Source organism: Rhagoletis zephyria, unplaced genomic scaffold, assembly GCF_001687245.7.
Source record: "Rhagoletis zephyria isolate East Lansing unplaced genomic scaffold, Rhagoletis_zephyria_1.1 Rzeph_scaffold_10880, whole genome shotgun sequence".
Classification (NCBI taxonomy): domain Eukaryota; kingdom Metazoa; phylum Arthropoda; class Insecta; order Diptera; family Tephritidae; genus Rhagoletis; species Rhagoletis zephyria.
The window spans coordinates 4,408-18,618 of NW_016167957.1; the positions used below are offsets into that span (position 1 = coordinate 4,408).

The window sequence follows — 14,211 nt, forward strand, 5'->3', positions numbered from 1 at the left end:
GTAGTTCCAAGGGTAAGAATTCCGGATGTACTCAAGGAATTCCACAATGGTCCTAGTGGAGGGCACCTGGGAATCACGAAGACCCTGGAGAAGGTTAAGCAGAGGTTCTATTGGGTTGGTTGTCGGCAATCGGTCGCAGAGTGGATTGCTAACTGCGCGGAGTGTATTGCAGCTAAAGGGCCGAAATCCAGAAGTCATGGCCAGATGAAGCAGTATTACTCAGGTGCACCTTTCGAGCGGATTGCCATGGATGTAGCCGGTCCATTTTCTATGAGCGCACAGGGAAACAAATATGTCCTTGTGGTTATGGACTACTTCAGCAAATGGCCGGAGGTATACCAGATTCCAAACCTGGAAGCTAAAACAGTAGCGGAGGTATTCACCTACAATTGGGTTGCGGGATACAGTGTACCTATAGAGCTGCACTCTGACCAGGGAAGAAATTTTGAATCTGCGGTGTTCCAAGAGATGTGCCAGATATTGGGTATCCGGAAAACTCGAACAACGGCTCTTCATCCACAATCAGATGGAATGGTGGAACGGTTCAACCGAACCCTGGAAGATAATTTGCGGAAGGTCGTGGACATGAATCAAAAAGATTGGGATGTCCGCATACCCTTGTTCCTGATGGGATACCGATCAGCAGTGCATGAAACAACGGGTAAAACTCCTGCAAGGGTAGTGTTCGGCAGTGAGCTCCGTTTGCCTAGTGACGTGAAGTTTGGAGTAACTGGTGATGCTAGAAGAATTGGAAAAGAGACGTCAAACATCCTGGAAGAGGAGCTGAGAGAGATACATGCGCTTGTGAGACGCAAATTATGAGTGACAAGATCAAAGCCAGGTATGATAAGGCGATGAATTCCGAGGGTTTCCAGGAAGGAGATCTAGTGTTGCTGTAAAATCCACAACGGAAGAAAGGTTTGTCCCCAAAGCTACAATGCAACTGGGAAGGTCCGTATAAGGTCGTAAAACGACTAAATGACGTAGTGTATAAGAGCCCCCACACAGCGGAGTGGGTTAGTTACAAGTCAGCAAGCTACAAGTAGAGTGAGCAGAGAAGGGAGTTGAGGATAAGCAAGCTATAAATTTAATTGTGTTAACAAGATTAGTAAAGCATTGTTATTGCTTTAACAAGTATTGTGAAGTGTTTTTACTGTATTAGCGAGTATTGTAAATTGTTTGTTGTACAATAAAGTTAATTGTACTACAATTTGGTCATCGTTAGCATTTATTTAACAATCCAGCGATACTAACCGAAATATTTGGGAAATCCGGACGAGGTTTCAAGGCTAATCGTAACAATATTATAGAAGAATTTCAATAGTTAAGTACATAACTAAGGCTTCCGGAGCTCCTCAAAAATACTTAACAGCAAAATATAAAATGTCACAAATATGAATCATACACACATTTGTACATCAGTAATTGCTGTGAATTGCTACCGGATAAATTCAGGACATGCATTTGCTTGGAGACTCCGTTGGTCATGGTGGTCATACGTTCCGCTAGCACATCCAATGGTCCATTACCCGGAGGTGCTCGAACATGATGAGTAGATTTTAGTGGGCCTCACCTGCCACTGCCTCTGGCTACAAACTGGATATCTGAAGATTAGAAAATAAATACAGTAATTTTGTATACAACTCTGAATCAGCAAAATTCATGCTACTTTTCATTATCAGCCCTGATCAGATTTTACCCCCCGAGGAGTAGTCAAAAAGGTGTATTATACTGTGGCATCTACTATTGAGGGCGTATGTGAATCGGTAACAAAGTTCCCGGAAAGTAAATTTTTGACAAGTATGGCTAGTAAAATTTTTGACAAATGCATATAAACTTTTGACAATCGCAAAGATTGCTGCTGTGTGTAATTTTCCATAAAATATAAGCTTAAATTGATGAATTGCAACCAAGGTAATATCAGTAGAGCAAACACAACCCAGCCATGTACTTTGTTGTTGCTTGAGAAACCTCGAATGTCAAAACAGAAAGAAATTTAAACACGTTCGACCAATCAAAAGGCAAGCAAATAGGATGCGCATGTATGTGTATGTGAATGTAGCCAAGTTTGACACATTTCGATTACGGAATACATTCCGAACACTGGTACCAGGTCATGAACCAACAAAATAAGATAACCTATTCAAAGAAGCAAGAAAAAAGTATATTTCCGAGCGTGGTCATAATTATAAGGTATTTTACTACTCCAATTCAACGTATTTAAATGTTTAAGTTCATATTTGTTTGCGTTATAATAATCAAATTATTTAATTTTTGAAGGAACTTCTTTTTAGCTATTTCGATTGGATATGAAACAAATGATTTGGCTATTTTTAGCTATTTTTTCGAAGAACTTAGCAATAAGCCTGAAACTTTCTGGCAACACTGATAGCGACATTTTTCACTTTTTCCACGATTACGTTTGACGCTCTTTTTTCTGGTTCGTTTGCGATTTTTTTTTATTATATATCACAATTAATGATATATTTGTCTCTTTTTTCATTAAAAATTAGCATGAAGAGCTTTAAATATGTAGCGAAATTCATATCGGGGGAATTTCATTAAAAATAGGGAAATTGTTTCAGCAATTAGCCTTAAGAGAGTTGGCCTCCCTGGTACCAGGTGATCAGCTGACGCGGTGGCTGCTTTGAGAGAGCACAAGTGGACGTGCACATACACTCATACAATTGGAAACGAAGGGAATTTCACTATAATCAAAGAAAATACATCACAAAATCGAGATTGGAAGATATAACTTGCAAAAAAACATTGAGAGATTGCAAGTAAACCAGTTTGTTCACAAATAAATGTGAAACTGTAAACAAAACTTCCGACTGCCAACTGAAGTCGTCTGTAAAGAGCGGCAACAATCTTCCAAGCAGCGTTGGCACTATCGGTATACACGAAGACCGACAGCAGTGGCAGCAATAGTTGTAGCATATATCAACTAGTTTTGTTTACTCATGAATGCGTGTTCCAATATTTCGGGTGGCAGCGAAAAGAAAGTTTCACTGCACAGTGTGGTAGTACACGTCTAAGCGGACGGAATTCCAGTGTATCTTGATGCAAGGTACATCCCTACAATTACCTTGGTGAATCTCTTCTAAGGAGTTTGTGCAGATCCTTATAAGGTAAATATTGGTTTACTATTAGTTACTATTGATCAAGCTTTGTATCGTTGTAAGTGTTTAGGGGAACTAATTAAAAATTGAAGGTGCATTTGGAGTTCAGAAGCAATCAGGAAATCAGATAATTATAATAACGACCAAATGAAGAAAATACAATCGCAGAGAAAACAATTTTGTGGTGAAATTTACGTATTTGCCCCGTGAAGTCGCAAGCTGGTTTTAACATTTTTATTTGTACAAGCACATAAGCATAAACAAAACACAGGCCACTGCTGCATATCATACAACAAATACATAAAATAATTCCATGCAACTTACCGCATCTTAAATTTTATGCTCAACGCACATAAAAATCGACGTAATAATTTAAAACTGCACAAACAAGCCGAGTATACTCAATATTNGCTGGTTTTAACATTTTTATTTGTACAAGCACATAAGCATAAACAAAACATACAACAAATACATAAAATAATTCCATGCAACTTACCGCATCTTAAATTTTATGCTCAACGTACATAAAAATCGACGTAATAATTTAAAACTGCACAAACAAGCCGAGTATACTCAATATATGTATGTAGTACATACTATGTACATAAATGTATAAACATGTATGTACAAACATGCATACGCTTCGCTGTTTCATACAATTGCATAACAATGATGTAGTCAAAGGTATTTCTATTAAAGTTTTGCACGTTACCGACGTCATAAATTTGGCCTCAAATAGGCTTAACAAATAACATAAAGTACTGCCGAACAGTACTACACCAGCTATTACAAAAAAATAACAGCAGCAATAAAAAACGAATACAAGAAAACAAAGCAAAGCGGGGTGTGCAAAGCACGGCTTTCGCTTTCTTCAGCTTTTGCTGTTTATACTAAATACAGTGAGTTTAACACTGTCAATTGGAAGACGAAACTCATTTCCGTGACTAAGTGAAAGGAAAATTACTTGACCTTAAGGTGTCATTTTCTCATACATATTTAAAATAACTTAAGTACATATGTATATGTATGTACATATGTATATTTGAGTCGCCATCGATGACAGCTTGAAAAGATTGCCTTATCATGCGGAGCAATGCAGGAACATAAAATAATTGATTTTTTGATGCCTCTTTTGGGAATCCAAAATCGGTCGTTGGTTTTTACATGAATCTTCTGATAACTCTTGGCATACAGTATAATAATTTAATCAATACATTGTACTTTCCTTTCAGAAAGCAAAAGCAGAAAATACCTAAATATAATACAAGAGCCAAACACACTGCTAAACAGAGTTGGACCCTTTCGACCGCAGCAATGGCGATACAATTAGAAAGCTCTAAAGCAAGTAAAATTACAGCAGCTAGCAGTAGTGAGGACACTACCCAATCACAATCACTGGATATCGACAACCAACGCCCAGCGCCTGACTTTACCACATACATAAAAGACAAATGGAAAAGACATAGTGCATCGGAGCAAGCGAGTCAAATAATAGCAGGTGGTTTAGCTGCCGCCATTACGCGTACACTCTGCCAGCCACTAGATGTCCTAAAAATTCGTTTCCAGCTGCAAGTTGAACCACTAAAGGAGCACGTCAATCAGCAATCAAAATACACGAGTGTCGCGCAAGCTCTCCGTACTATTTACCGTGAAGAAGGTGTACTCGCTTTCTGGAAAGGTCACAATCCAGCTCAGGTGCTTAGCGTAATTTACGGTATTTCACAGTTTTGGACTTATGAGCAACTCAGTTTGGCCGCTAAACAAACAGTCTACCTCAAAGATCATGCTAACCTAGCGAGTTTTCTTTGTGGTTCCGCATCCGGTGCAGCAGCAGTAATACTCTCAACACCTATGGACGTAATACGCACGCGTCTCATAGCACAGGATCAATATAAGGGCTATAGGAATGCAACGCGTGCAGTTACAGCGATTGTTCGCAATGAGGGTGTACGTGGCATGTACCGCGGACTTAATACGGCGCTCCTGCAAATCACACCATTAATGGGTGCAAATTTCATGCTCTATCGACTTTTTTGCAAATCAGCTATGCAATTCTACGAAGTAGAACAACGAAGGTATGTGTATCGTATACTGTTACAAAAGAACTTGAATATAAAGTATGTGAATGGTTTTTTTTATTAGCGCATTGCCTACATGGGTGTTGCTGTGTTTGGGTGGCTCTTCGGGTATGTTATCCAAGTCTCTGGTATATCCCTTTGACTTGTTGAAGAAGAGGCTGCACATACAGGGCTTTGAATCCAATCGTCAGACATTTGGCGAGAACATACGTGCACATGGAGTTTATAGTTGTCTGAGACAAACTGTACAACAAGAGGGTCCAGCGGGTTTATACAAAGGCATGGCGCCAACACTTTTAAAATCTAGCATCACAACGGCTCTATACTTTGCTATTTACGATAAACTAAAGGATATACGTTGGTTTGCCTAACTAACAATTTATAAAGGATTAAACTTAAGACTTGAAGATATATTACTTTTTATGTTTGTAAGTATGTACGAGTCCTTTAATACGCAGGCTAAAGATACTCCGATAATGCACTTGACGATTTTACGTATATAAGGAAGAATACGCGCATTCATTTTGTAGCTAAAACATTACTTTTCCAACATATTAACATTTTCACTTTCATGTAACAAAATATATGTAGTATGTTTTCTACGAATTTTAAAATATTTATGTATGTAAGTACGATGCTTTATAGCAATAGTTAAGCTGTATAGAAACATCCGCTGAAACATCCAAAAAAGCCTTAATTGATTTTAAGAAAATTAAAAAGTAAATGGTTGATATGATACCAATAGTTATATCATGGTTGATATGTACATATGTATGTATGTCAGTAATCGTTTTTATATGTATGTATGAAAATAACAAAAGCAACTTGTAAGCGGAAGGCAGACGCACAATACACTTGCCGCGTTTATATTTTTTCAGAAAATAAATTTTACTTATGAAATCCAATTTACCTTTATTGTGCTCGCTTATTTGCGGCATGGAACGATAGTAAATGCATATCTATCATGCCGGCATATGTCCCCTTTGCAAATATATCAAAAAATTCACAATTTCCAGGCATTAAAATTACAATTCAAAATATTTTAAGTAGAATCTTTCCCTTAATGGACTTTTTATTTAGTAACCGATTGCGATATTAGCTGGCGCTCAGAAAAAACTAAACAACCGCAAAAAATTAAAAAAAAAGCTTAATAAAATTCTTCTACATTTTTAAGATGGTTTCGTTACTGTTAAGTTAAAAACTTTCACTTTAGGTCTTCCGACCAGTGTTGCCATTTTAGCCGTTTTCCGGCATGAACCAAAAAGACAAGATCACGCGGGCAGGAGACTAGCCCGTTAGAATTGCATTAAGGAAAAAAGTTGAACGATTTTGACATTAGCCGTTTATTTACATTTCTTCGTTGTTTACAATTTGGTGGTGGCTTTTTACTGCAATTTTCTTCATTTTCGCTTGTGACAACGTGTGTACACATAAGATAAAGAATAATTTAACACAACGGCATGATTTTTAGAAGAATTTGCATAATAAAAATGATTTTTCATGCGTTCAACAATTTCGCGGTTTTCTCCGTTCTCTTCGTTGTTTACTTCTTACAGCAAAGATGGCGTCGAGATTTCGGCAGCTAGAAAATAACTTTTTTCGTTCTTTCCGTCCCGCGTGATCTTGTGTCTTTCGTTCATGGTTTTCCGGCTAGATTTAGCCGGTTGCGATAGCAAACAACCGGAGAAGTTTCGGTTTAGCCGATTTGTTAGCCGTTTTGTAAAAAAATATTAGCCGATTTTGCTATTTGCCTTGTTTTCTTAAAATTCAAATATATCTGTTTCCATTTTTGATTAAGCGACCCAAAATCTGTTAGAAATGGCTATTAGCTTACGGCCTAAATTTAAGTGGGAAGTTTTATTCGCAATTGTTTCACTGTTTGCTTAACACGCGTTTGTGTTCGGATATAGTGCCAAAAGACGGAATAAATATTACAGGTTGTCTTCCCAGATAGCGCATATTCAATTCTGCCTTAATTGCAAAACATCATTGTTGCCCACTCCTAAAGGTTTAAGGTGAAGGAAAAATTGATATTTTCAAGCGCTATGTACACATATGTATGTATTTTTATAAACAAACTTTTTTTGGCGAGAACTTATTTAAATCCCAAAAACCGAAGGCCAACTTGAATTTAAAGAACCAACACTGAAATGCGTCAATATGAAAATAAAAAAGCACAAATTTCTATATACAGCAAAACTTGCAAATTTCTGCCCGAACGCAAATTTACAAATTTCCCTGCCAGCTAGTGTCCACGGTTGCATTTAAAGCATAAAAATTTGTATATAAAATTTTGAAAATACTTTCAGAGGGGCAAAAAACAAGATCTACATTTGTCTTTATTATATTAAATGCGTGAGCTATACAAGGACAAGAAGGCAAAAACATGCCTTTATACAGGGCTGAGTGTAATATCAAACACATTTTGCATCGGGAATGGCAACATTTTTTGGAAAAAACGAAATCACCATTAGTTGAAACAGTTTAGCCCTTTTTAGCCGTTTTTTTCCCAATTTAGCCGGTAGGCCAAAGAGTTCTGGCAACACTGCTTCCGACTCGAAACTACTTCCGCGTAAACAAATCATGCATTAAAAACAGCTGGGCAATGTAAACAGAGAGCGAGTATACTCTCTAATTTTTGTTTACTTCAAAAAGACGTGATTTTCACGGGAGAAAGGAAGAGTATTGTGCTGAAGTTTTTTAAAGCCGGCGTTGGCTAATCCAGAAATATAAAAGATGGCAAAAAAACGAATACATACGCAAATTAAATTTTTAAGGCGATGATATAATTATTATATTGGTGAAATTCACAACACTTCATAACTTACACACAACAATTGTTCCGCGACGCCTCAGACAACTACATTGAACGCCGTCAAATTTAATGTATTCTACCGCATTAGTTTGAGCTCACGTTCATTCGAGTTTGGGATTCCCAAATTGTACATATTTCATTTTTTGCTTGCCTGTATATATTTTCGCAAAACATTCTACTATTACATATCCGCACATATCTAAACAATAAAAATTTGCACAAATTACGACAATCAATTTTCCACCGATATTGTTGTAAAGTGGAGTTGGAAGCTGCTAGCAGAAATACTTGAGCCCTAAACAGTATTTGACAATCCTCATTTATGGATCTTGTTGCGGTAGCAGACGCGGAGAAATATGCACAAGAACAACAAGCTGGAACCAATAAAAAGCTTGAAGGAGCTACAGAATATTATGATGATAATTCATCTGAATTATACTATTCAGAAGAATCTGTAGACGATGATCCCACTGGTTTTGGCTTGTACGGTATAATAACAACGGCCCAGCTGAGAGAAGCACTGGAGGAATCAATAACTACTAATTTATATCCAGAAAACCCTTCCAACTTGGAAAAACTACTTCAGCAAAACTATGCCGATCGCATAGTTTACTTGGAAACTACGGAAACAATTTCAACATCCGGCTTCCCATATATAATTATGTTTCACAGCTTTAAAGAACATGCAGCCAAACTACTGGGCTACATCGATATACTTTTCCAGTCTGCACAGCAATACGGTGACGACATATGCTTTGGAATAACAGACTTTGAAAACTATGAAGCCGTACTCAATTACCGACCTGGTTCCGAAGTATATTGGAAGCGGTACAAAAAGACTGGTTTTAACAAATATCGACGACCCGATGTATTCGCAGTAGACACAGATAATCGCATTTATCAATTTTTAGGTGCCCTAAACGAAGACAGCTTAAAGCAATTCAGTCTAAAATTATTGAATGATGAATTGTTTAAAACTGAACCACTGCCGGAAGACGATGGGGAGGGATTCGTTCGTGTGGGTGTAGCAGAAAATTTTGAGCAATTGGTGCTCAAAAGTGATATTGATATACTCCTAGTGCTGTATGGTAGCAAATGCCCCTGCTCACGAGAACTGATGCCAATTCTGGATGAAGTGGGAAAACTCCTACAGGATGAAGATATCATTGTAGTGAAAATTAACGCAGATTTGAATTACTTGCCACTAAAATATTATGCGTGGTACTACCCAACTATATACTATGTAAGGCGGGACGATAAAAACAATTTGATAGAATACACCGGAGGGACGCGCACAGTGAACGACATAATCAAATTCATCGCCAAACATGCGACAAACGATCTAGAGGAATACAATAGAAATGGAAGACCGAGGTTTGATTAGGAAGCATTTTAATTATATTCGAGAGGTTTAAAATATTTTCTGATTGAGTGCTGTCGGTTCTTTGACTGCACAAAAACAGCTGTTGCTGACAGCAAAGATCGAAAAACAACGAATACGGGGATAATCAACCACAGTATACGGCCGCATCGGCAAAATTAAAATTTTGTACCTAAATATGCATAAAATCGAAATACGTAATAAAATCGCCATATATCTCGATCATCGGGAATTAATTAATAAAATATATAACAACGATATTGCTGAACTGGAGGAGAAGTATGAATTACATACTGAACTCTTTCACTTTCATGAACGAAGAATAGAAGTTGAGGATGCTCATACAATTCAACAACCAGAGACTAAAGCCGGAAATAGTAAGCTTGCAGAAAAGTCCAGTAAAAAAAGGAAACGAAAATTGAATAAAATGGCAGTAGTGGAGGAATTACAAAAACTAAAAACGATTGTCGAAGATATTTTAGGACTCGTGAAAGTACAGCAGCTAATCAATCGCGTGGAAAGCCAGAATGGCAGTGATTTACCACGTTATTGGGAAGAGATATCCACCAAAGACTTCCCCACATTTAACGGCGTTAATACCACTGCCACATACAAGCGTTCCCGCTTTGGTGAGCACTCCTACCTTATACCACCGCATTGTAAATTCTTTAATTGCGATGTCATGGAATTGTCCAAATTGCTGCCCCAATTAATGCCGAATTCAAAACGGTTCGATTTGATTATATTAGATCCACCTTGGCGCAACAAGTACATACGCCGTTTAAAACGTGTTCGTGAGGAGCTAGGCTATCAGATGCTAAGTTCAGAGCAGCTGCTTCAAATGCCCATTAGACAGTTAAAACATGAACGAAGCATAGTTGCCATTTGGTGTACGAATTCCAAGGAGCTTCAACGGGCTATTGTAGAACAATTACTGCCAGCATGGAACTTAAGATTGCATCACACCATACATTGGATCAAGGTGAACACGAGCGGCCAATTAATCGGCCACATAGATGTGAGCGGTCAGAAAAAACAACCATTTGAGATGCTCTACCTAGCATGCCATATGGATAGCTCTGGCGAATTTTGCACTAGTTTGCAGCAAGTCTCTGCAATTTTGAGTGTGCCAAGTGTTATACACTCACACAAGCCACCGCTTTTACCATTGTTGAGTGATTTACTTCCTCAAAAGCCTAACTGCTTAGAGATATTTGCGCGTTATTTGCAACCACGATTCGTTTCAGTAGGATTAGAAGTGCTGAAATTGATGGATGAACGACTTTACAACTATTGCAACACAAGTACGGGCAATGCGGCGATAATAGGGTCTACGTAACCAGAAATGGACGGTAGTTACTTCATTAACATTCTCCCAAAAATTGGTTACCACAACAGTATCTAGTACAGGCTGATGAAAATAAAATTATCAATTTTAAGTATTTTTTTTTTCTTTTATTGTTAAATGTTAATGAGAAAGCGTAAATTGTAATTGTGTAAGATCTACGTGGCCCTTTGAACCACGTAACTAGCGTTTATGCTGCGTTTGAAAACTATCGTGTACATACTTTTACGATTCTCTTACTTTAACCTCTATTTAAGGTATTCAAATGCAAATTTAAAAGAACCAATAAACTGATAAATTTGATATAAAAAACACTAATTAATGGGTGTAAAATAGATTAACGTATTAGAATATTGTTCCAAGCAAATGAAATGTTGTTTCCGTTATATATTAAATGTTTGCGATATTGAAGTTGTAATACGATTTAAAGACTTATTCCTTTGTTCTTCACTTTATTCTTGGCCCTGTGCAGCGGCGGCGGGGTTCACAATATCATCTCCTCTCTTTTTTGAACCGGAGACAATATCGTCAATACGCAGCAGCAAAATTGCAGTCTCCACAGCTGTCTTATAAGTCTGCAGTTTCACAGCCAATGGCTCCCAAATACCTTTTACATTCATATCAACAATTTCACCGGATTCACCATCGATACCCCAAGCGCAAACAGCATCACCTATAATAAAAAATTAGCAAATTGATAACTTCTACCCTATTCTATTCGCCTCTCACCTGAATGGGAAGCATGTTTTGCACGCAGAGCGGTTAAAGTACGTATGGTATTAGCACCACAGTTCTGTGCCAGAGTTCGAGGTATGATTTCCAAAGCATGTGCCACAGCGGTGTACGGGCCTTTGAGCTGTTTACGCGATAGCAATTGTGATACAGCCATTTCGATGGCACCACCTCCAGCTACCAAACGAGGCTCTATAATCAAATTACGAGCTACATGAAGTGCATCTTGCAGATTACGTTCTGTTTCATTTAAAATATCTTTTGAAGCACCGCGCAGCAGAATAGTACACGCCTTCGGATCTTTGCAGTTGGTTATAAATGTGAAATATTCATCTCCAAACTTCTTGATCTCAAAAAGTCCGGCGCCAGTACCGACATCTTTCTCCGTCAATTCTTCTGTGCGGTTCACAATTGTAGCTCCACAAGCACGTGCAATACGCAGATTGTCTGTTTTGCGCAAACGGCGTATAGCAGTAATGCCGGCCTTTAACAAGTAGTGCTGCGCCAAGTCGGACACACCCTTTTCCGTGAACACAATGTCTGGTTTGACAGCAATGATGTCAGCGCAGATACGTTGTACAAACTCTTCTTCTATTTGGAGCATGCGTGTGAAATCCTGCTCACCAATGATCTCGACGTTTGTCTGAGATTCGCCTTTCTTGTACTCAAGTGAGCAATCCAACAGCACAATGCGTGGATTTTCAATGTAACGACGCATCTTGGGATGTGTAACGTCTTTGTTGATCATGACACCTTTAAGTACACATGACTCATCGATACTGCCACCTGGAATTTTCTCAACTTTGGCGTATCTAAAATTATATAGAATTACGTGAGATTATAAATTGAAAATGTATTTAGATATAAACATACCGCTTAATGTCAACCTCTAGCCGGCCATTTTCATTTAACGCAACAGTACCAACGGCGTCCAGCGCGATTTTTACAGCTAAATCAGACCACTTTCCAATAAATTTTGTGCCCACGCATGTCTTAACAACTTCAGCCATTTTATCCTTGTTATTTACGTCCAGTGGAACACTCAGGTCCGTTTGTAAGTGCTTAATGATATCTTCCAATGCCTCACGATACGCACGAATTATGACAGTAGGATGAATCTGTTGCTGCAAAAATTGCTCAGCAGCAGCTAGCATCTCACCAGCCAATACAATTACAGAAGTTGTACCATCGCCCACCTCTTCGTCTTGTGTACGGGCAATTTCAATCATGCTCTTAGCAGCTGGATGCTGAACCGTAATTTCACGTAAGATGGCATTACCGTCATTTGTCATTACGATGCCTCCCATGGGATCCATAAGCATTTTTAACATAGCCTGTGGACCTAGGCAGGTGCGTATAACATCAGCAATAGCCTTTCATAGGAAAATATATTCGGTATATTATCATGTGTTCAAGACTATTCACTTAAAATTAGTATACTGCTATGAGTCACGCCTGAACTCACCTTTCCGGCATTGATATTCTCCAGCTGCACCTTGCGACCCGATTCACGCTTTGTGTTTTGGCCTATATGCAAAGATGTTAGTAATTTTAAACTCGAATAGCTGTAAACTGATCAGACTTACTTAACACAAGTATAGGTTGTTGTCCTCCAAACATTTTTATTAATTTTTTATTCAACTTTTTCACACCTAATTGAAATCACTTGTGCAATATTCGCGTGCGGCTGACCGTTGTCAAAAGAAGTTGGAATGACAAGAACTATACTTTGTGAGGTTATGTGAGTTTTCCCCTGCACCGTAACTGCTGTCAAATGTCATTAAAATGAAACAGAAAACAATTGTTTATTTCTATGGCATTTCTATGATTCAATAATACATTATATATTAATAATTATCTAACCTTGTATTATTGAATCATGGGCATTTCTATGGAACGTAATATGACGGAAAGAATAAAATATAGACCCTTCGACTTCTTTTTTAATCGATTCATTTAAAATTCATTAGCATTGTTTCTTTACAGATAATGCTCTCTAATAATACCATTTTCCCACACCATCCTGAATTACTTTCTTTGCTCCCCCAATTACGATCGCAAATTACCCCATTCCCATGCTTACATTCTTAATACGACTAGACAGTTCTCTGTCTCTGTGTTTTGTTTTTGTTTTTCTTCGCTGCAAATTGATGCAAAATGTGGGTTCTTGCTAAAAATTTATAAGATCCCGTATAAATTTGGGATATACACATTAGAGATCGACGCGTGAGTGCTTTTGGCTCACGTTCACGCACGCTCACGTTGATGGTTTTGTAAATCACGTACACTCACGTTCTGGTATATTCTTTCCAATCACGTTCACGCACGCTCACTTAGCTTTTTTTTAATTTTTCAAATCGAAACTTTATTTATATTTATAAATAGGCTTTTATCACTCAAGGATTGTTAGAGAAGCTTCGCCAAACGCCTAACAAGAGATGAACTCACTATTCATTTTTTTTACAAATTTCAGATATATAGTGCATATCATAACTTTACGACTCATATTTTGAAAAAATTTTTAATTCGATTTTTTAGAAATATTTTAAGTAATTTGTTTTTGTTATTTTATGGCCGTATAACAATTATATTCAACAATTTTTATTGAGGTCGAGGCCGTTTTTAATGAAAAACTTATTGTGGAAAAGCAACCATAATTGAAAAAATGGTAGAAGTGATAGCTATTTCGGAAATCACCACATTTCCTCATCAGACTTCTTTCAGTAGGCTTCGAACCG

At 37.8% G+C, this 14,211-nt stretch overlaps 4 protein-coding genes across 5 annotated transcripts; 3 read left to right on the forward strand and 1 right to left on the reverse strand.

Annotated features, from left to right (window-relative positions):
- The first annotated feature begins 2,622 nt into the window (after positions 1-2,622).
- Tpc1 (Thiamine pyrophosphate carrier protein 1) lies at positions 2,623-6,105 on the forward strand. 2 transcript variants are annotated; one of them, XM_017632964.1, is made up of 3 exons: positions 2,623-3,131; positions 4,355-5,197; positions 5,265-6,105. In XM_017632964.1, the coding sequence occupies exons 2-3, from the start codon at positions 4,437-4,439 to the stop codon at positions 5,569-5,571; spliced, it is 1,068 nt and encodes a 355-aa protein (XP_017488453.1). In that variant the 5' UTR covers positions 2,623-3,131; positions 4,355-4,436; the 3' UTR covers positions 5,572-6,105. The 2 variants fall into 2 exon arrangements, with proteins under 2 accessions (XP_017488453.1, XP_017488454.1); XM_017632965.1 differs by lacking the exon at positions 2,623-3,131 and adding an exon at positions 3,629-3,806.
- Positions 6,106-8,092: 1,987 nt separating this feature from the next.
- Positions 8,093-9,421, forward strand: LOC108376737 (protein disulfide-isomerase-like). Its single transcript, XM_017632968.1, has one exon. It carries the CDS (start codon positions 8,338-8,340, stop codon positions 9,397-9,399), a length of 1,062 nt encoding a protein of 353 aa, XP_017488457.1. The 5' UTR covers positions 8,093-8,337; the 3' UTR covers positions 9,400-9,421.
- Positions 9,422-9,548: 127 nt separating this feature from the next.
- On the forward strand, positions 9,549-11,031 carry Mettl4 (Methyltransferase like 4). The gene has a single exon (XM_017632967.1). The coding sequence runs from the start codon at positions 9,575-9,577 to the stop codon at positions 10,733-10,735; it is 1,161 nt and encodes a 386-aa protein (XP_017488456.1). The 5' UTR covers positions 9,549-9,574; the 3' UTR covers positions 10,736-11,031.
- Positions 11,032-11,092: 61 nt separating this feature from the next.
- Positions 11,093-13,203, reverse strand: CCT3 (chaperonin containing TCP1 subunit 3). Its single transcript, XM_017632966.1, has 5 exons — positions 13,060-13,203; positions 12,939-13,000; positions 12,347-12,846; positions 11,471-12,285; positions 11,093-11,414 (listed from the first exon to the last, which is right to left on the reverse strand). Exons 1-5 carry the CDS (start codon positions 13,091-13,093, stop codon positions 11,194-11,196), a joined length of 1,632 nt encoding a protein of 543 aa, XP_017488455.1. The 5' UTR covers positions 13,094-13,203; the 3' UTR covers positions 11,093-11,193.
- Between the last annotated feature and the right edge of the window lie 1,008 nt (positions 13,204-14,211).

Excerpts from the sequence above, each read along its gene's own strand:
- Tpc1 (XM_017632964.1), top strand. The coding sequence starts at position 4,437 with ATGGCGATACAATTAGAAAGCTCTAAAGCAAGTAAAATTACAGCAGCT. Across the intron at positions 5,198-5,264 it reads TACGAAGTAGAACAACGAAG|CGCATTGCCTACATGGGTGT; the intron begins GTATGTGTATCG and ends TTTTTTTATTAG.
- LOC108376737 (XM_017632968.1), top strand. The coding sequence starts at position 8,338 with ATGGATCTTGTTGCGGTAGCAGACGCGGAGAAATATGCACAAGAACAA.
- Mettl4 (XM_017632967.1), top strand. The coding sequence starts at position 9,575 with ATGCATAAAATCGAAATACGTAATAAAATCGCCATATATCTCGATCAT.
- CCT3 (XM_017632966.1), bottom strand. The coding sequence starts at position 13,093 with ATGTTTGGAGGACAACAACCTATACTTGTGTTAA. Across the intron at positions 12,847-12,938 it reads AGAATATCAATGCCGGAAAG|GCTATTGCTGATGTTATACG; the intron begins GTGAGTTCAGGC and ends TTCCTATGAAAG. Across the intron at positions 12,286-12,346 it reads CTAGAGGTTGACATTAAGCG|ATACGCCAAAGTTGAGAAAA; the intron begins GTATGTTTATAT and ends ATATAATTTTAG.